The sequence below is a fragment of the Balaenoptera ricei genome, chromosome 20 (genome assembly GCF_028023285.1).
Source record: "Balaenoptera ricei isolate mBalRic1 chromosome 20, mBalRic1.hap2, whole genome shotgun sequence".
In the NCBI taxonomy this organism is placed as follows: domain Eukaryota; kingdom Metazoa; phylum Chordata; class Mammalia; order Artiodactyla; family Balaenopteridae; genus Balaenoptera; species Balaenoptera ricei.
The window spans coordinates 63,565,457-63,586,970 of record NC_082658.1 but is presented as its reverse complement, the minus strand read 5'-3'; the positions used below and the strand labels follow the sequence as shown (position 1 = coordinate 63,586,970).

At 55.3% G+C, this 21,514-nt stretch overlaps 1 protein-coding gene across 4 annotated transcripts in view; it reads right to left on the bottom strand.

Annotated features, from left to right (window-relative positions):
• Positions 1–17,502, bottom strand: part of FLCN (folliculin) — a 57,263-nt gene extending 39,761 nt beyond the window's left edge. The window contains exons 1-13 of one of the 4 annotated variants that reach the window (XM_059908739.1): positions 17,403–17,502; positions 13,698–13,905; positions 12,781–13,056; positions 11,378–11,524; positions 10,178–10,399; positions 9,170–9,330; positions 7,705–7,796; positions 6,026–6,216; positions 4,487–4,600; positions 3,570–3,693; positions 2,448–2,579; positions 2,228–2,333; positions 281–1,566 (exon numbers count right to left, since the gene is read on the bottom strand). In XM_059908739.1, coding sequence (XP_059764722.1) covers positions 1,365–1,566; positions 2,228–2,333; positions 2,448–2,579; positions 3,570–3,693; positions 4,487–4,600; positions 6,026–6,216; positions 7,705–7,796; positions 9,170–9,330; positions 10,178–10,399; positions 11,378–11,524; positions 12,781–13,029 — 1,740 coding nt within the window. In that variant the 5' untranslated portion in view covers positions 13,030–13,056; positions 13,698–13,905; positions 17,403–17,502 and the 3' untranslated portion in view covers positions 281–1,364. Of the gene's footprint in view, positions 1–280; positions 1,567–2,227; positions 2,334–2,447; positions 2,580–3,569; positions 3,694–4,486; positions 4,601–6,025; positions 6,217–7,704; positions 7,797–9,169; positions 9,331–10,177; positions 10,400–11,377; positions 11,525–12,780; positions 13,057–13,697; positions 13,906–17,254; positions 17,340–17,402 lie in introns of those variants that run through there. The other 3 variants (XM_059908741.1, XM_059908740.1, XM_059908742.1) reach the window with 3 other exon arrangements.
• Between the last annotated feature and the right edge of the window lie 4,012 nt (positions 17,503–21,514).

The window sequence follows — 21,514 nt, the reverse complement described above, 5'->3', positions numbered from 1 at the left end:
TTTACCCACCCTTGTTCCTGCAAGCTGCTCCAAGAACACGTGTACGGCCCTGCCATGTGGCTGGGGGTGGGAGATAGGAAGCTGCAACTGTACTACGAGCTAAAACTGACTGAAAATTAACCACAGTTTACTAAGTCTTCCCCTGGAAATTGTAAGCCTTCAGTAAAGTACAGAGTTCCAAAATAGTTATATCACTGGTGTTACTTTAACCATATTATTTTCTATGACTGATCCCAAGAAAATCTGAGGTATCAAACCAATAAAACCATGTAGTCAACAGTTTATAAAAATATATCTTTATTATTTCAATGTCCTTGCATGATACAGATACCTAGTCATATAAACATGGTCTTCCTGTTAAATATAAATTAAACACAAAAAACTATAAACAAATCAGCAAAATTACCGGAAAATCCTTCCAAACCATGAATCCTTATTAAAAATGTACACAGGGACGATGAACCTGTCTTAAACTACCATACTCTGAAACTTAACTGCAGCCAAATGTAAACGTTTAAAGAAGCAATAGAGGGCAAAGTGATACGGAATAAAACTATGATGGGTTTCTCAACTCCACATACAGTGAGCCAGGCCAGTCAAACGACTCCATCTGACATTTCAGCAAAGTATCCTCTTTGTGTAAAAAAGATCAGGGTTTGTCCTCAAGCTACAGGGTAATTTCAAAGCAACCACAGGAGAGCATGGCCAGAAGACTTGGTTGTCAGATAACTTCAGAACACGAATTCCAGATGATTCAAAGATGAGGAAAACATCCACTCCACCCCAAAAGGCATTCCCAGAGCCCTAACTTAAAACCAGATTACTAACAATAACTACGGATCAGAACACAACCTGAAAATTCACAAAACTCACATATGCATGCACTACCTGGAAAACCCTTGCTGAACTTCAGAATAGAAAGGTTCAACCTCAAGAGAGGGTATGACATTGCGGCTAAGATACCCAAGGCGGAGCTGGCCTGACATGTTTCCCTGTAAATTTTGAGAACAGCATCCATGAGAGGCACGAGATGCACACCTTCCTCACGTTCTTCTCTCCCAGGGGTGCGCGAATGCAGGGGACTAACTGTCACAAGTCTCCCACTGCCCTCCTTCAGGGCTGGAGCAATTCAAATAGCTTGTGGGATGGTGCCAAGAACAACAACAGGCCCACATCCCACACAGAGGGCAAAGTTCAGCCCCAACATTTTCCATTCCTTACTAGGAAACAGCTTCATGCCAGCAGTTTGGAAACGGGAGGACAGCCTGAGAATGCCATCAGAGACCTGTGTCTGAGCTCCACGGCAAGGATGGACGTCACCACATCCCAGGAGGCCTACCCAGACACAGAGCCCCAGGACGGGGTCAACTGCGAGGTTCCGAGGCCATGGGGCTGCGGACCGTGGACATGAGGTGTGACTTGTAGGTCTTGCTCAGGCCTGTCATCCAAAACTTGAGCAGCTTGACATTGTCCTCCTCAGACGCTCCGAGGATACTCAGGAGCTTCTGTGTGTCCTCTTTGGGCCGACTATCCACCTTGGTGAATTTAAAGAGGACCTTCACTTTGCTGTAGAAAACCAAAACCAAACACTCAGCGACCGCAGAACCGTCAGCAGAGTTCTGGTCCTGGGGCCTAAACGGCTTCAAGACCAGCAACGGCTCGACAGGCAGAGCGGGAAGTGAAACAGGAGAGACAGCACAGCAGAGTGGCAGCTCGCGCCTGCACCCAGGGTCTCCCATTTCCCCACCGGTGCTAACGCCGGTGCAGCCAAACAGGGAGATTAAAAAGACAAATGTTCCTCCCATTCATAAAAGGGACAGGTGGCTCCTAAGCTCCACTGTACTCTCTGAAATCAGAACAATGTTTGACTAACTAAATTTGACAGAAAATTACTAAGAAGGCGGGAGGAAATACAGTAACGTGCTTAATAAGGAGGGAACATCTGCTACCCGACCTTCCAATTCTTAAGTTAACTGAGCATCAAAAATAAGTGCTTCCCTTGGAGAGCACAGAGCAGCTTGGGGCTCAGGGGTGCGGGCTCACCTGCTCAAGGTCACCCAGCCAGTTCAGCAAGTGGTGGAGCCCTGCACCTCTCCTCTGCAGCCCCTCCCGCAGTGGCCACGGCCTCACCTCTGTCTCTGGAAACGGCTCCTGCTTCTCCTGCTGCCGGCAGCCCAGCCCTCCCCTGAAAGTACAGACTCTAGGGGCCGAGGCGGCGCCTGCTTACTTCATCCACTCCTCCTTGAGGCAGACGAGGCACTGGTCGACCACGTCCACCGACAGATTCTGGTTGGTCAAAGCCGCTTCCACTTTACTCAGGATGGTGGGGCCAGCTGGGGACAAGCGGGGCACAGCTGGGGGGTCAGCACGGGGAGGGCAGGGGCGGCCTCAGCCCTCCCCCCAGCCCGCTCGCCGGGGAGAGAGCAGCCCCGCTCAGCGGCACCCACCTCGGTCTGCGGCTACAGCACTCCCACTGGTCACCACGAACTCGTGCTTGCTGAGGGACTGCTCGTCCTCGCACCCGGCCGGGTGCAGGCTGGAGCGAGCGGCCGTGTGCACTTCCACCACCACAGCAAACTCTGCGGCGACACAACACACGCTGCCTGTCAAGTGCTCTTCACCCCGGGACCAAGCCCCTCATTTTGTGCCTCCCAATCATCTCAGATCATCTGGGGAAAACTCCAGCCTCCTCAGCTGAACACTCTGGCACTTAAAATCTTTCGTAGCTTGTGAATAGAGTTAAGGGTTCACTTTTGACTCACTTAAGCTAATAATGCACTGTATTATATTACTACAAATTACTGCGTATACCTCCATTGGTCTAATACTAAACAGCCCTGGGAGAGTGGTCCTGTTACAACGTAACCCATTTTGCAGACGGGGAAACAGACTCAGAGAAGCTAAGTGACTTGCACAAGGTCACACGGCTAGTGGTGGTAACAATATCAAGCCCATCTCTGAGACTAGAGCCTGTGTTCTCAACGCTGCCTCTTGGACTCACGGCCCAGCCTGGTTGCTGAGAGAGTGACAGCTCTGTGACCAACCTTCCCACCGCGCTCACGGATGTGCCTGGAGGAGGCCTAGATGTGCCAGATGCAGGGACGTGCACCCACAAAGGGATGTGCTGACTCCTGACCCCCCGAAACCAAGCATGAGGTATGCCGATCAGCTCCCTGGCTCTCTGTCTAGAGCAGTAAGCTCGCCAGTCCTCAGGGCGGAGGGGAGCAGAGCAAGGGCCACCGAGCTGAAGAGCACCAGGGACGGACTTAAGGCAGATAAAAACAGGAGAACAGGAAGAGGAAGGAAGACCACGAGGCGGGGGGGCTCAGTCCAGCGGGCCTCCTGAACCCCCCTCAGGGCCCCAGGACTGGGACCCGTGAGCTGCCCAGCCCCACCCTCACCCGTCTTCAAGACAGACACTAGAAGCCAATGTCACGGGGAAAGCTGGTCCTGCAACATGGGTCTTCCCGCATGAGGCCCGCAGGCATCGCCCTCAAACCCGCAGCTGAGGTCCAGTCACGTGGTTTCACTTCTGAGCCCGGCTCAGCCCAGACCTACGCGGCACGCACCTGAGGCCAGCACGTGGGGAGGGATCTGCACGTGGGGGCCGAGCCCCAGGAAGTTGCAGCGGTAGGCCTCCTCGTACTGGCTGCTGTAAGGGATGATGCGCACACAGCCCACGGGCAGCATGGTCTGAAGGACAGAACCACCCAGAACTGAGCGCTGCCCCGCCCGAGTCCCTCACCCACACCCCACGAGCCCCCTGCAGCTCGGTCCAGAGCCCTCTCCTCCCAGAAGGCGTCGCCCACCTGGCCCCTCTCATCCCGGCCCGCTCTGCAGGGTTAACTCATCCATCATTCTCCGACTTCTCAGATCTTTGTCTCTTCCCTCACCCGCCAAAGGGATTCTAAGCTGTCTGAGAGAGTGTTTCGTCTTGTGCCTTCACGGGCCCAGGCAGAGGGCTGGCACGCACACACGCTCAGAGCCGGACCTGGGCCTTGGCGCCCCCTACACCTGTGGGACGGAGACAGCACGCCACACGTGCACTCCGGCCGGCCCATCCATCAGGCTCTGTGCAGAGGACCACGCAGGGACCCAGGCCTGCCTCTGTGGCACAGGTGGCTTCTCAAAGGGACGCGGGGCTTGGGGAAGGGCGGATGGGAGAGCGGTCAGTCTACCAGGACAGCACAGACTCCTTGCTCAAAATCAAAGCCAAAAATGACTACCTTTTTTTTTTCTTTCATTTTTTTTTTGGCCGCGCTGCACAGCCTGTGGGATCTTAGTTCCCTGACCAGGGATAGAACTTGGGCCCTCAACAGTGAAAGCACAGATGAATACCATTTTTAACACTGGAGAAAAACACAGATCTTAGATTCAGGCATGAACGTCTGCAACGAGTCTCTGACACATCTTAACAGATTTTTTAAAAACCCACTAGGCCAATACCGTCCTGCCACAAAACACGAAGGAAAGAAGATCCTCTCACCCGAAGAACTTCAAAGGCTGAATAGACAAGGTCTGCGTCTCTACTTTTCCAGATCACCTGGTTCCCCATGAGGACGTGCCAGGCCAGTGTCCGGAAAGATGGGGCACCCAGGACCTGAAAAACACGGTGCACTGCTTTCTGTCCAGAGGAAGTTATTTGTGTGTTCGCCTAGAAACTTTCTCTGTAGAGTGAAGGAAGACGGGCAGGAGAAAGGAAGTCACCTATCTTCTCGGGGAGGCTGGGTGACTTGCCCGAAACCAGGAGGAGGGATGGCCCTGTACTCACACCTGAAGGTCCGACCCCAGAGCTCTTGTATACTTCAAGATCTTTTACCCAGTTCTATTTTTAAAGACTTGAAGCAAAGTATTAGCTCTTTGCAACATGTACCTTCTCTCTCTACACCCTTAACTTTGGCCTAACCACTCGAAAGAGAGCCAGGGTTGTGAGTCTTCAGCACCGAGGAAGAGCTCGGTCTCGATGCCGGCAGCCCAGGGCTGCCCTGCTGAGCGGATCCACGTCCGGAGCCCCAGCCTCAAACCATGTCCTCTGGGGTTGTGAGTCTCTCAATCTAGGGGTTGTGACTTCCTCATCTGTCCTGTTTTTATCCTGCTTTAATCAACTCTAATTAACTCCACGGCACTGACATTCTAGAAGAGCTCAGCCTGTTGTCTTAGGGCTTGTGAACATGGCCAGAAAAAGAGAGGAGGCTGTAACACTGCCTTTCAGCAAAGCCCACCAGCCCCCAAGGACTCCCCCTCCGGTGGAACTCAAGATCCCCTCCCACTGCAATCCATTAGCTGTAACCCACTGTAATCAACAGGACTGCAGCCAAATCAAGGATGATCTGAATGAATGGTTTTCACCCCAAAGCCCCACAGAACACCTGCTGGTAAATCAGGCTTTACTTCATTTTCCAAAATAGAAATAACTGTTTTCTGATAGAATTCATGCTCAATGTAAAAGTAAACAGAGAGAGAGTCTAAGGAAGGACAGCCTGCTTTGTGAGCTAGTGGTCACCCCCCCTGCCCTCCCGTGCGGTGAGACCCGTGGCGTCGGCGAGCACCCCCGACGGTCACACCCGCCCCCCCCCCACCCCACCCCCACTGCAGGGCACGCTCCTGCCCCTACCGAACGACGGGCCATCGCGCGGATGCGATTCCCAGGGTCGTACGTTCAGCTTGTTTCCAATTCTTTGTAAGGAAGGCCACTGTTTTCAATTTGCAAAGCATCTATGCTGTGCGCAAACCAACAATGCTGTTCAATTCCTTTAGAAGGTTCCAGAATGACAAGATTACAGAACTATGAGAAGCCAACCGTTGGGCCTTTCTTTAGAGAAACCCCCTCCATCCTCACCGAGCCTGGGGCTAAGACACCCCAGATGCCCCCTGTCATCTTCAGCCACCCACCAAGAAGGTTCATGGTCACCCCTGAACACAACAGACCCAAAGGACAAAGTGTGCTGGATGGAGATGAGCTGGAAGGAGAGGACAGGGCTTTGTCCTGAGTTTCTGATCCGGGCTCTACCCCTTTACCACCTACCTGCCTCATGTGCCGAAGGGATTTAAAGACAGAGAGCTTTCGGGGCTGCCAGTTTCCACAGTCTGAGAGCAAGGACGAATCCGCTGGGCACTTGGTCAGCTCCCGCCCCTCAGCCCCCTCGGGCAAGACAGGGGCTTTCTCCTCCTCTTCAGCCTCAGAGTTGCCCCAGCTTTCTGATTCCTCTTCCAAGTCTGCAAGACAGACAACACATTCAGTTACGAAATGTGCGGCCCTAGATTCCTTCGTTCTCTGGATGCAAGTCTTTGCACACGACCACTTCAGCCCAAGACATCCCGTGGTTAAACCGGCCAGAAAGCTACTGATTTCTGGTTCGGACCAACTGTCTACACTACCTGCCGCCACTGGAGCCCTGGGGTGGGCCGGGGCGTTCAGTCTGCTATGTTGTGTCCACTGCCGGCGGGAAAAGTCAAGTCAACGGTAAGGACGGTACAGCGTGTGGGCGCTACCCTGAAGACGTCCACACATTCTGTCCTTTAATCCTCTCGCCTGCCCTGGGTCAGTACCGTTCTCCCCGTCTTACAGAAAGCAATACCTGCTACCTCAATTCATCGTCACGACAACCCCAGGCCTGCAGCACCCTCACTGCACGGCTCGAGGGAAGGGGCCTTGCCGTGCACACAGCACACGCACACGTCCTGGAGCCCGGAGCGGAAGGCACGTCTGTACAGCTGCCGCGTGTGCTCTGAAGCCCTATGCTCACCGTGCGACCAAAACGCCGTCCAAGCCGTGACAGTGAGCACTGCATGCCTGCACTCCTCTCTCCCGACACCCGCGGCTCTCCGTACAAATAAACCTCACCAGCAGACTGCCCTCGCCACCTTCACTAACCTAGAAACGTGTGATCGCTACGATAAATGGTTCCGGGCCGACCGTACCGTGAGGGCGCGAAAGTGGACCGCGCTTCTGTCTCCGCTGAGCGAGCCCTGCCCTGAATGAACCAGCCCGCCCTCCCCTTCGCAGGGAAGCCTGCTCAGATGCAAGTCACCGGACGACAGGAACAAGCCTGAAACAGCTCCAGCTTGTTAAAGTCAATCATTTGCAAAAAGCAGCACGTTGTAACAGAGGACACACAAGAGGCATCATGAGTCTCGTTCACCCCGCCCCACATTTGAGATCCTGGACCTATGTCACTGAAAATCCAATCATCTCCAAAAGAAAAGCAGACTCCCAGACTCCCCTGGGCAGTTACTTAGAACACCCAGATGTGGAGATCTGATGGCAAACCTGGGGAGGGAGGCCCAGTTACCAGGAGGCTTGGGAACCACCACCCTGATGAAAACCTCGGGTCCAACTGAACGAAGCACAGCATTTTACTGTTGAAGAGCAGAGAGCAGGTCCCCATCCAGACAGGCCGAGTAAGTGCTTCTTGTACAATAGCGACACAAAAGCCTCACTCAACCCACCTTTCCAGAGCGACAGCCCCGGGGGTGGTCTTTCCCAACCTGCCCGGACAGACGCTTACACGTGACTGTCAAGGAAGATGAGGCAGGAAATCACAATAAAACCACGAAGAGCAAAGGGCCAGCTTTTATGGACGCTGCTTCTGGGGTCCCCTCTGTCAGCTCTCTCTGCTGGGATGGAGGAGAGGGGAGCTGAGCACGGAACGACCCCAGGCCACCGCCGACAGAGGCTCCCAGCACGAGCACCTCCCAGCTCACCCGCAAGCTGCTCCATCTGGACCAAGGTGTCCTCAGTGGGCGCGCCTTCCAGGAGCTTCTCGGTCAGCCGGCTGCCGCACGCCTTCAGGAGCCTGGGAACAAAGTGCCACCTATGCAGTGTTCTCGCCAAAAGGAAAACCAGACCCGAAGCCAATCAACCCTCTTGAGCTAACAACTGGTTAAAACATGGGCATAAAAGAACGAGCTAAGTACCACCACGAGGATTTGACCAGCCAGAGGGGCTCCTACAAGACGCACAGCCCAGGCCTCCAACCGAAGGCAGGGAGGCTGGGGCAGAGGCGCACGAGGCGCTGCTCTAGACTCAGAGGCCTGGCACGATCCGCGCCCTGTGTGGTGGTGCACAGGTCCCAATGCCAGGGTCAACTCTGAGGCAAAGCAGGAAAAGTGAACGTGGATTGGGCTGCATGATACTAAGCGATGAGTCCATTTTGTTGGATGTGATAATGGGTTTATGGTTGAAGTGATACAACTAAGACTTGCTTTAAAAAACATTCCAGAAAAAAAAAAAGTGAAGGACAGATGAAAAAGCAGTAAAATGTCGCTAACTGCTAAAGTAGGAGCGTGTGAAGTTAGCTGTAGTATTATACTTTGGGTCTGTCTGAAAATTTCCCAAATTAAAATAATTTCTAAAAGACAAGAGGAACTGTATGTCGGGTGGGGGAGACAAATATTTTTCTCTTTAGTTTGCAGGTTCTCAGGAGCTGCACTCAAGGATTTACATGTGAGGACGTCACCCACACCAGGACCTGATTTAGGTGGTGCTGCACAGGAATGAGAATCTGGGGGTCTTTGGAAGGAACGCATCCTGCAGTGGGAGGAACAGAAACAATCTGTGGCCGGAGGACAGACTGTGGTGGTTCCTAAGTGTGTCCACAAATCTGTCGATACTCCTCCCTTCCAAAGGCGGAGACCGGTCCTCCCCTCCCACCTAGGCTGAGCTACTTCTAACAAGAGCAGGTGCAGGCAGGGCCTGTGTGCGCTGAGGCTGGGTCGCGAGAGCCAGCAGAGTCCACCTCACTCTCCCCGCATCACCCGCACGACCACGGCGAGGAGCAGAGGCCTCCCGCCCACGGCCAGACCAACCTGCCGGCCCCGAGGGAGCCCAGCCTTCAGACGACAGCAGCTCCGCCTGAGAACCAGGGCCAGAACGGCCCAGCTCAGCCCAGCTCCGAGTCCTGACTCACAAGCGCTGTGCGAGACAAGCATTCACTGCTGCTCACAAAAAGGGAGACCGCTAGTCTTGGTCTAGGAACTTCACCTGAAAAGTATCGCTGGGACGTGAGCTCCGCCTAAACGCGACTTCCATGCACTCAGAGGCGAGGAGGACCGAACCCAGTTCAGGACTCACGCGTCACAGCACAGGCCTGTCAGCAACTGTCCCCCCCCAACCTAGGCACAGTCCGGCCAACACCCCAGCAGCCACGAGAAGACCGAGTCTGGTTACCAGGCGAAGGAGGTGTGCAGGCACGCCCACAAGCTGTCATCGTTCGTCAAGGACGTCAGCGAGCGAGCAGCGTTGCCGTTCCTTTGGTGCAGGAACGGTGTGAAAGCAGTGTTCATCCTCTGGGCACGCTGCGGGCACCCAAACTGCTCCGCCTCAAACACCTGACACACAAGGGGAAGGGGAAAGACCCTTAACAACAAGACCAGCCGGCAGCCCAGGCCCCAGTCTGCTCTCTGGACCAAGAGCAAAGCAGGGTCCCCGGTCTCATCCCAGAGAGAACAGCTCTGTCCCCCAGCTGGATCAGGAGCCGCCCGAGAAGAGGCTCAGTTAGGAGTCTCTCCTGCAGCCTCCCCGACGCCGATGAGTCGGCACCTGACGGGGCTCAGGGGGCGTCCACGCTTTCCAGGCACCCCCGTTCCCAGGCACGGGGGGCGTCCGCTGCTCAGACCCTGTGTGGGCGGGACACGTGACCACTTCCTGCGAGGAGGGGAGAGGAGCCAGGCCTCCGGCCCCACCTGCGCACCCCAGCAGGCAGCTGAGCAGCAACGCCACTCCAGCCTGACCACAGCGAGCGGACCCCTGCTTGCCTGCGATGGACACAGAACAGAAACAAGCCGCTGGGGCTGAAGCACTCCTTGTTACCAGAGCACCACCGGCCTATCCTGGGCGGCCCCGGAGGTGCAGGGCCGTCGCTGGAGATGCACGGTAGGTGCGGGTCTGCCACACCGTTAGCGGACAGGCTGCTGAAACGACGGTCAGAGGAAGCAGAGACAGCGGGGATCAAACTAGGCATCTGACTGCAGCAAAGCCAGAGCCAAACGAGAGGCAGGACAGTGACAGACTTGAGAGAGACCACTGAAGCCAGCAGCACCGGCTGACCCCGGGCTTATCGCCGCGACTCCGACTCCGCGGCGGCCAGGGGACCCCCAGGCAGGAACGCCACCCTGCTCCTGGCCCCTCGCACAGAGCCCTCCCTCCCCGCCACCCACTGCCCTGCCTCGGGGCCACCTTGAGCGCCTTGCCCTGGAGCTCGTCAATGATCCCACGGATCTTGCCCAGCAGGAAGGGCCAGGAGTTGATGAGGTAGATGCGGTCCATCATGATGGCGATGACGCTGTACCAGCGCTGGAAGCCCCGGGCCAGGCTGTCCTTGATGAAGAACGTGTGGCTGAACACAAAGCCGTGCTGTTCGTCCCCAAAAAAGATGGGGCCCTCGCGGCCGGGGCACACCTGGGACACAAGGACAGCCGCTCCAGGACACCGCCCTCTGCACGCTGCAGCAGTCAAACCCTCCCGCCCAGACTTTTCTTTCTGCCATAATTAACCAGCACCAGTTACAGGGAGAGTGGAAAGGGCAGGGATGAGAAAGGAAAACTCTGCTTTCATCTCTCCTGTGATGGAACTTCCTAAAGAGAACGTTTGTTACCATGAAACCCAAGGACCAGTAGGTTCGTTAATTTTTCTTACCTTGAGTCATAAATAATTCATATACAAGTATTATATCTACCCCAGGCTCAGATTTGCCAACATCACTCATCTGGAATATACCAAAGAACTGGCAAGTCCGAACAGCCACTGCAGAGTCCACGTAATAAAAAATCTGCATGTGTTATGTGTAGGAGAGAACCTGGGTCTCCCTCACACCACACCCACTCTTACACACAACCCCACCAGACAACATCAGCTGCCCACCAGCAGGGACACAGCCAGGCAGGCACATGGCAGCAGTGAGTGAGGACGATCAAGTGGGGCAGTGACAGGAAGTGTGAGCGACTAGACTGTGAACTCTCTGTGACAAAGACACAGAAGCTAACACAACTCGACAACGGCAGCCACGTGTCTTAGAAACACAGATTCACGCCTCGGTCGGCTCAGAGAGCACGTGATGAGCACTGAGGCTGTGACGTGACAGAGACGATAAGAAGGTGACATGTGATGGGAGCCACACACCTACTAACACTTCACACCTTAGCAACACGTCCACGAAGAACGAATAATGAAAGCCTGGTGCTTAAAACGGTAAGTTAGCAACGAACCGGGGTGCAACGTGACTCACTCCGGAGACCAGCCCTGCCGTCTCCAGGACCTGCCCGGCCGTCTCCGGGCTGCCGTCTGCCTTCCTTCCCATAGCCGACACCGAGCTTGCTCAGAGCGTGCTGGCGTGCACGTGACCGACTCTCGCAGAGGCGCCGGGTCACGGGTACTCACCTCACAGCTCAGGCTCCGCACACAGGCCTGGCGGACGATGCTGAAGAGCTGGGGGTGGTTGGGGTGCTGGTGACTGACGTACTTGATCGAGGTCTCCTTGTCATGGCTGATGTACCCAGGATGTCCCGCAGCGAGTGACCGGCAGCCCTGCCCACGAGAAAGAAAAGAAAACCAGTCAGCCGGCAACACGCGCGCTGACTCTTATGCAAACCTCAAGCAGAAAATTCAATCTGTTTTCGCATAAAAACAACCGGCTCCTAGAGTTATACTTGACTGAGGATTTCCGTGTTTCCCGAGCAGGAAAGTCAGGATGCACACATCACAAAGGTCGTCAGAGGGCATCGAATCTACTGAGCACGGAGGTCACCGGACCTAATCTACTGGCACTTACGCAGCAGGGATCCCGAAGAGCTCTGTACCCATCACCTCACCTAATCCAAGGAGCAAACCTGTGAGAGTTACCGGGAGAATCCCCACCTCACAGACGGCAAAACTGAGGCCCGGAGCCTCCGTCCTCGATCCGGGCACGACCACTTGGCAGGGACCTCGTGCCAAAGGAGGCTGCCACACTCTGGCACTGGCGTGGCCGCCTGAGAACACACGCTCAGACCCCCTGCCATGGGGAAGGGACTGGACCGGCGGCCCTGGCTGCTGCCCCTCTGAAGCCACCGTCACGCTGGCGCCAAGGCTGTGCGCCCCGGCGGCAGCCCCCAACCTGGGACTGCGCACAGAGGCCCCGGAGCCAGCCCCTCCCTGGGCGATGCAGGACGCCTCCCAAGGCCGTTCCAGCTCAAGGACACGCCCCCAAGGCCCCCCGCCGCCCAGGCCTCCTGCCTGCCTGCCTCGCCATCACAGGCAGCGGCCGATCACAGCGGAGGGCCCTCCCCACCTCTTCTCCCCGCCCTCGATCCCTCACAATCAATCAGTCAAGCTCGAGCTCACCGACTGCTTCTCAGTGGAACCAAGCTAACACGGCTGGATTTCTGTCCACCCTGTAGTGACAGGGCCAACGCCACCCTGACTTCCAGTCCCGACCCAGGGCTCCACGTGAAGAAGCGGCCTGGTGCGGGGACCTAACCTTCATCCCCCAGAGCTCACGAAGTGGGCAGGGTGCCCGCGAGGAGGACGCCAGACTGAGGGGACGGGAGGCGAGGAGGCAGCACATGGACACGAGTGAGCGAGGGGAGGCTGGAAAGGCAGACCCAACGGTGGTGGCCAGTGTCTGCTGGCCCAGAGTGGTTTGAAAAAGCTAAAGCTGGGACGAAGGGAAAGGACCAGAGGGAAGGAAAGCAGCAAGCGCACACCACGTGGCCCACGCCCATGAGGCCACGGCCACGCCGTGCGGCCTCCTGCCCACCCCCAGGAGGTCAAGCCCGAGCCCCAACGCCCCAGGAGACACTGGCCTCGCACATGTCCGACTTCCTGGGCCCCGGGCTGCTGGACTCCGCGCCGGCCCCTTCGGCCGGGCTGTGGGCGCGGCCGCGGCTGCTCATGTGGATGCCGCCCTCCTCCTCCTCGGCCCGCTCGCCCTGGCCGGGGCCGTCCCCACTCCCCGCCCCTTGCGGGAGTGGGGCGTGCAGGACCTCTGTGCAAAAGAGCGTGCGGGGGCCGTGGAGCTCGCAGAAGTGACAGAGCGCGACGATGGCATTCATGGCGCCCTGGAGACTGGGCCAGGCCTGCTGGGGAGAGGAGGGAAATGCCATGAGCTGGCCCCAGAGCCTGCCAGCTCCGGAGCCCAGCGACCTCTGCTGTCCTCAACGGGCTTCTGTCCAGCAGAGGCCGGTCACCCAGCCAGGCAGCAGTGCCCAGCACCCGCTCCGGGCCAGCACTGCATCGGCTGCAGGAGACACAAAGCAGACGGCGTCCCTGCCCACAAGGAGTTAGGGCAAGGAGGGGGGAAACATAACGCGGGATCACACAGGAACCCTTCAGTCAGGACCGTGCCGGCAGGGCCACGAGGTGGGCAGATGGGGAGACACACACACACACGCGCGTGCGTGCACACACACACACACGCACACGCACGTGATGACACCCTGGGGGCAACTGTTCCATGGACAGCAGCGGAGCGGCTCCCGACACAAAGCAGACACCATCCCTGCCCACAGGGAGTTAGGACAAAGAGGAGGGGAAACATAACGCGGGATCACAGAAACCCTTCACTCAGGACCGTGCCGGCAGGGCCACGAGGTGGGCAGATGGGGAGACACACACACACGTGACGACGCCCTGGGGGCATCTGTTCCATGGACAGCAGCGGAGCGGCTCCCGTGTGCCGGGCGACGTTTCAGGTGATGTGATGTTGCCTCACGGAGCTTACCTTCCAGGCGGGCAGGGACGCGCGGCACACCGCTTCCTCTCGTGCGGTGACCGCGTTAGGGACACAAGGACAGGGGTCCAGGGCAGAGAAACACCGGAGGAGGTGGGATGTAGTTTCGGACGAAAGGGCTCCCAGGTGACAGCCGAAGGAACAGAGGGCGCCACGGGGGCTGAGGAGGGGCCGTGACGGGGTCTGAATGTCTGCAGAGCTGGGGGGCGAGAGCAGAAGACAAGCAGAAGGTGGATTTTAGGGACCCTTCTAGGCCATGGTAAGACCCTGAACTTTTCTTCAGAGATTAGAGAACCTTCGGTGGGTTCTGATGAGAAACACAATAAATTAGAATGTTATTTTAAAAGATCGTTCTGGCCACTGTGCAGGAGCCAGGGTGGACGCAGGGAAGCCAGCTGGCCCGGGCCAGGGCGGGTGGGGGAAGGCGCTGAGGACCGTCAGAGCGTGACTGTGTCCCGAAGAGATACGCAGACGCTGCTCACGGGCGGACTGTGGAGCACAGAGAGGGAAGCAGCGTACGTGGGAGACAGGAGAAGGCGGCCGAGAGCAGCGCCTACTAAGCCTCCAGTGGAGATGATGAGGACAGGCCACGGGAGATGGGAGTGGGGCAGTCAGGGCTGGGGGACCTGGGCCCCAGAGCTCAGACGTGCGAGGGAGGAAGAGCTGGTCAAGGTGACAAAGGAGGACAGGCAGTGAGGCAAAGTCCGGTATCACTCCGGAGACCACAGGAGCAAAATCGCCCTGGAGGAGGGCAGCAGAGGGCAGGGAGGGCGTGGCGGGGACGCAGGCGCACGCGCCCTCTGCGGGGAAACCTTAAGGTGGGGCGCCTGTCCACTGGGCTCCAGCAGGTAGTGGAGAAACAGAGGCGGGACAGTGACAGCCCAGACGACGTGACACGTGTGACACGGCAGGGCCTGGGAGTCAGGCTAAAGTGGGAACACGTCTTCTCCAGACCACAGCATCCTAGACAGTAGCTGGGAGCCACGTGTGGCAGCTCAGATCTGAATTAATGACGATGAAGAGCCCCCTTCCTGTCTCACCAGCCACATGTGGCTCACGGCCACCATTTTAAAAGGACAGCACAGACCGTGGGAGGGACATTTCTATCACCACAGGAAGTTCTCTTGGACAGCCGGGCTCAAAACAGTGAAGGACAATTTCGGTTACCAATGTCTGACTGAGTAGTGGACACCGGCAGGATCCAAACCCTCTTCTCTCTGGAGAACGCCACCCCCCATTACAGAATCAAAGGTCAGACATGCTCTGTGCTCAGCCCCTGGTCGGCGGGCGCACTGAGCGTGGCCTGGCCAGTCAGAGGCACCTGCTTGGGATGCTGAACCCGGAGGACGGAAGCAGGGCAGCAGACAGTGTGAACACGCACGGCGGGGGCGGGGAGTCCGCGGAGCGGTCCCGGGGAGCGGCATCCTCGACCACCGGGCCCGGCGGGTCCCGCCACGGGCCCTCGAGAGGCCTCCCGCTGGCGGCCGCACTCGGAGCCACTTCTCTACCTGCCTGCTCGCTCTGCCACCACCCAATGTCTGCAGTCAACCACTCAGGTGACGCGGGCCGCCGCACCTGCCCGGCACAGGCTAGAGCGCGAGGGTCAGTAGGAGCCAACCCAAAAGAGACATCTGGGGATCAGACGGGGGACAGGAGGGGCAGCTGGCAGGCGTGGAGAGCCAGGGCACGGGGGGCTCCCGGAGGGAGGTGAGCAGCGGGACAGAAAACGGTGTAAGACAGGAGGACGTTCAGCTGGAAGACCCTGAGTTCCATGGAGATTCTGAACAGCAGAGGACCAAGAGGGCAGGGCTGGTGAGAAAGGCCCAGAACGCCGCCCCAGACCTCCAGCGGCTCACTTCCCCTCACCGCGCGGCCTCTCCCGCCATGCCCCCTGCTCGGGGAGGGCCCTCGGCAGCGCTCACACCCAGCCATCACCCTCTCAGTTCCCGACACACAGCGGGCACCACGCTGACGGCGGGCAGACAAGTAAGTGAATTTAGGAGCTGCCTGGAGAGAGAACGGTTGTTGCCACAGAAAGGGGAACGCTCGTGGATGACGTCAACACGAACGTCTATACGCAACAGGGCCACACAGCCGCCACCCCGCCCAAGGGACAGCCAGCAAGGCCATTTCCAACGAGTCAGGCAGTGCAACGGCGGTCAACACCTCAGCTCTAAGGCCTGACGCTTTCTCGGTAAGGAAAAAAAATCAGAGCCAATTCTAAGAGCAGGGGGCATGGGGAAAAAAAAAAATTCAAGCAGCTTACAGCCAACCTCAAATGAGAACATCACACGGAGGAAGTGGTTCTGAATGATTCAGCAGGCCACCTGCCTGGTAAGCAGCAGGCGACAGAAAGCTGATGTTGTGGTCAAAGTCTACAGCAATGTTTCATAAAGAAGCCCTTGTGACACAAGTACTTATACTTAAACGTCTATATAAAACATAAGATATTTAAAAATATAAAGTCCTCACTCTTCCTGCTCTTGGTTATTAGGGGGCAGCACCCACCTCATGCCCATTTAACCCTTCCGACCACAGGCCCACCCTCACATGGGAAGGAGAGAGCAGAGATGATGTTGCTAAGCTACTTCCCAGCATCCACGATCAAAGTGGGACGGGCTACTCTTACTTTGTTTTAAATGAGAAGCACTCCTGTCTGACAAGAGTTCTCACTATTGGGATCAGGGGTGCCACAGCCTAGATAAAACTTAGCTCTCCAGACCTACGCACGCGGAAAAACGTACGTCTCCAGCCCAGAGCAGCCAGGTGACCTCCAACAGGTCCAAATACCTCTCTCGGCACCAGCCTAAAGCTGAGCCCCCACAGGCCTGGGAGAGAACTACGGCCCGTGGCACCCGAACTCGGCCAGCATGACGCCGGGTCTCCACTCACTCTCCGATTCCAATCTCTGTCGGATGCCCAGAAGTCCTTCCTTTCCAACCAGCCTTCCAGAAACCAAGAGGCAGAAACGCTCCCCCGCCCGACAAGCTCAACATTATACCTTGAAGGGTAGGGTCCTGTCCACGCCCCCTCCCACCGCGACAGTGACGTGAGCACGACCCTCTTCCGCGGTGCACCCTGGCCCGGGTCCCTCTACCCCACTGCGGTCCGCCCGAGGACCACGGAGGGTTAAGGAGGCGCTGAGCACGGCAGCTCTCGACCCGCATCAGACACGCTGCAGCTCCCCGACGGCGGCCCGGCCTCCTGCACGGGGGACAGGCGTGTGACACCCGAAGGCACCGCGGCGTCGCGCCACTGTCACTCAACCACTGGTAACCTGGCGCCTCAGCATGTCCTCTCGGAGACCCGGGTCCCCCGGCCACTCCGAGGGCCCCCGCAGGGCTGCCAAGTATCCCCGCGCTGGAGACCCAGTGCCTCCGGCCGCCGCGACCCACCCCTTCCGCAACCAGGCCGCGCCCGACCGCACCCGCCATACTGGTCGCCCCCTCAGCTCCAGGGTCGCCGGACCCCGCCCCCCGCCCCTCAGCCCGGCCTCCCCGGCCGGCGGGCTCGGCCCCCCTCGCCCTGGACCGCGCCGCCCGACTGACCGGACAGGCCGGGGAGCCGCCCTGGCTCCAAGCTCCAGGTCGCGTCGCGTCGCGTCGCGTCGCGCCGCGCCCCCCTGCTGGGTCTCCGTCCCTCCCCCCTCCCCACACCCTCGGCCTCCCTCCGGGTCTGCGGAGTAGCTCCCCTCACCGTGTACCCTCACAGATCCGCCGCGCCCGCCTCGAGGCGCGTGACTCGGCCGGGCGGTACCACCGCCCGGGCCGTGGTGGGGGAGCGGGCCGTCCGACGCCCCTACCCCGCGAGGCACGCGGATCCCCGCCAGACTCGCAGCCCGGGAAGACAGCACGAGCCCAGCAGCTCCAAAGCCAGGCGGGACGCTGGAGTGGCTGCCCGACCCCCTGCGCCGCACCAGCCCGTGCCCCCACCGAGAAGCCCGGAGTGGTTCCGCCCGCGCGGGCGGGAGAGGCGGAGGAAACCATTCCAGGAGGGGGGAGGATGCTTTAATTAAAAAAATTTTTTAAAGAGATTTGAGGAAAAATATATCTATCCTAGGACTCCCAGTCCACACCGAAGGAAGAAAGAAAGAGAACGCCGCGACGTTATAAAGGACGCTGTAATTCCTTTTGGTTTCACCGTTAGTTTTCATTAAATTTCCGATGGAACCAGTCTTCGGTGGAGCGTGCGGGCAGGGGGAGGAGCGGGAGGCGGTCGGCCGGTGACGCACGAACTGCGCGACGCCGGGGGAGGCGGGGCGGGGCGCGCATGCGCGATTGGCTCCCTCTCTTACCTACCCAGGGGCGCGTCAAGTTTTCTAAAAAAACATAGTTATCGAGTGATAATCTTCTTGAACCTGGACGCCTTTTATTCAGCCTGTGTACTTAGAGATCAGTCCGAAAGCCCTCAGGGCGTGATGTGACGTGGCCGAGGGCGAGGCTGAGGGCCGGTGGTTGACTTGCGGGGCCGCTTCTCTGGCTTTCGAGGTGCCTGAGCGGGGACGCGAGGAAAGGACGGACGACGCGTTGTTTTCTGCCTCCTTTTACTTTGTGGTAAAAGGTGAAGAAGTGTGGGCGTGGGATTACGGGGCTAGGCGTGGCCTCGAAAAGTCTGTCCTCTGGCCACGGGATCCACAGCGGTATCCTGAGTTCTAGGTTTACTTTTCTCATCAACAATTCACATACTTGAATTTTACTGAGTTTGCCAAATGCTCTTTGAAAGCCTTAGTGGAAAGGTTCCAGAAATGTTTGCAGCCTCCTAGTATGTCTGTGCCTTTCCAATTTGTAAAAGAAAACATTTCCAACAACTGTAATCTTGTTATTTCCCGTTTTCTCTTAGTGGTAGGTGTTCTCGAAACATTGGTTAGTCAGGTTTTAAGCCAAGAAAAAAAATTTCTTTTTCATTTTGTAACTTTAATTCCAGGAATTAACTTCCTCAGTTTGTCACTGGAGGACACCATCTTGCTCAGATTATCCTTATTTCCATGATGATAGGCTAATGGAGGTCCCAAGTGAAAGAAGGTTTATTCAACCACTGCCATTTTCAATAAAACTCAACGCGCATTCGACGGCAGCTGGACCCAATTTATGCCATTAATATCTTTCCCAGCACCACGTTTGGAGGTGCTTTCTCAAATAAATCTATAAATCTGTTTAAAAGTAACAACTACATGCCAATTCCTTGAATTAGTGAATTGTACCAACGGTTAAACTGACTCAAAGAGGATAAACTTTTAGGGACATTCAACAAAAGAGACATCTCAGAGGTCAGAAAATGTAACCCAGCTTATCAGTGGTAAAGGCGATCAAAACTCAGCAGCAGTGTTCACGAAGTATAGCTGGCAATAATCCCCAATAATGCTCAACTAAATGAAATACCATGCTAAACTCAGAGCTTCTATCCCATAACAGGAATCTTAAGAAATGTTACCAAAAGTGCTGGATGTACTCTTGCCTGGCATTTACAGTCCAGAACATGTTTTTCCATCACTGAAATGGGCTCAATCAGAATTAAAGATTTCTTGATGCTTTTCTGCCTTCCTACTGCCAAACGAAGGGGCTTTACTGGGGATGTATTGACAGCTGAGCATCCAGACTGAGGGGGGTCCTTCACGGATGCCGGTTGCCAAGACCACAGAGCCAAGCGAAGAGAGAAAAGTAAAAGTCTCACTGTGAAAATGTCCTTTGAGGTTTTCAGGTGCACTCTCCCTAACATATGCCCTTGTGTAGCTATAGAATACAGCTGGGCTTTTATCTTTGAGTCAAAACCACCATGTCCCTGAATTAGTTTTCAGTTTCAGAAGGAAGAGGTATGTTTTATTTGTAGGCAAATTGGATCTAACACTTTTAATCATGTCATTATTTTAAGGGTACTATAATAGGTTCCCTGTTATAAGAATAAATAATAATCCCAGCTTTCATTTCTTGCAGCAACCAAGACAACATTTCCTGGGTTTTTAGATATGTGTAACAGTTTGGGAGTCTGACAAGCTGCTGAACGGCAGCAAGCAAGTAATGGGTAATATTTCAGAAGGAGAACTTGTGCAGGACTTGTCCATCACGTTGAGGTTTTGGGTTATTAAGACAGTCAACTCTACGTATAAGGTGTCTGGCCAGTTGCAAGGCAAGAATTACTAGTCCAATATTATCTCTTAAAAAAACAAAACAAAAAAAAACCCTAGTGTTTATTTTGCATTTTTTATCACAGCACTTTCAGAAAACTTTAAAAAAATTCTCCTCCCCAATTAGAATTTAACTGATAGCTTGCTTGTGTTTTAATCTAATACTAGCTGCTTCTTAAACCCCAAGCAGCTACTTTTTAGTCTAATAATAAACTTTAACAGTCCATTATGGATACAGGCTTATTAAATGCCTTTTACAATTAGCAAAAGTTCTCTGGTTTCAGCTTTTCATTTTAGGACAGGATACAGATAGGATTTTGTCTTTGTGCACCACCGTTAAGTAATTTAACTGCCTAAAAAGAGTAGCCATCATATTTCCCCATTCACAAGTATCTGATTTACCGTGTCATTTATTTTCTCTGGGCCCTTTGCAAAACTGCTCAGGCTTACATGCAAATAACAGTTTTCTTCTACAAATTGGCTACTGTTTCAAGTTGCAACCCAGAAACTTAGAATTTACAAATCCAAAACTGCATCTTTGAAAAGCAAGTAATAGGAGAGAATTAGAACACAAGTTGACCATTGGCATACACAGAGGAGGGAATGTGAACAAGGACGGTCCACCTGTGAATGCCACGCTTAAAAAGCTAAGAGAGCTTTATAAGACCCTCTGCTAAATTATGTGCTGGAAAAGTAAAGCATTTGTCCCTGGTTAGATGACACAGGCATTATTATATCCTGTTACTAAGGCTAGTTAGGATTCTTCCCAGGAATGTTCTATCATCCAGCTTTGTTTGGGATTCCAATGTACTAAACAAAGTAAAGAAGGTGCCTTCCATGCAGGCCGGAAAAATTCCATTATTGCCCATTTAGTACCATTCTTTGGCTCAGAAAACATCTACTGTCATTTCAAACACATGCAACCAGATATTTCTTTAAAGAATACCTTATACCGGTATATCTCAAACTGGAGACCTCGCAGACCAAGCATACTCGCCTAAGAAAGTCTAGACTAAAAGCTGAATACTGTCCCTTTGAGGGGAGGCAGGGTTCCACTGGGCACCAATACAAATAGAAACACATATAATGCAAGTAGTGAATTCTGAGGGTGATCAGTTATTCTCGTTAATCTGGAGTACTTATTAACATCTGAGAGTACCATGAAAACATGAAGTACACACTTCAAGAGTCCACAGAGAAACAGTAGGTCCACTAATGAACACCAACCCCAGGCTACATCCTTGGACCTCAGAAACTGCCCTAATTGCCTAGGTGCAAGCTCACCATCTTCTGGCACCATCAAAATGCTACAGGTATTCATAAGTGAACGTGTTCACAAAGTGAGCTGCCGCTGAGAATTAACTCCAAGGAATGGCTAAGCCTATCTTAACTATTCGCGCAAACAGATTCTGGTAACTATTCAAAAACGAGACACGGGCAGCGCCAGGCAGCGTCTGCTCAGCATGCGGGCTCTCGTGCTCACTTCTAGTAACAACCGAGGCCACTCATCTCCTTGACCCAAGATTTTCAGAAGCAACTGCTGTCGAGAGAAACGGCTGGCCAGTTTAATAGAAACAATGTAGTAGAGCCATTAACCACACGTTAGAAAAGGGAAAAAAGTCTCCCAAGGGATTCATAGAATGTAGGTGGCTGGAGGAGGTGCCCAGTGGAACTGGGTCCCCGACTG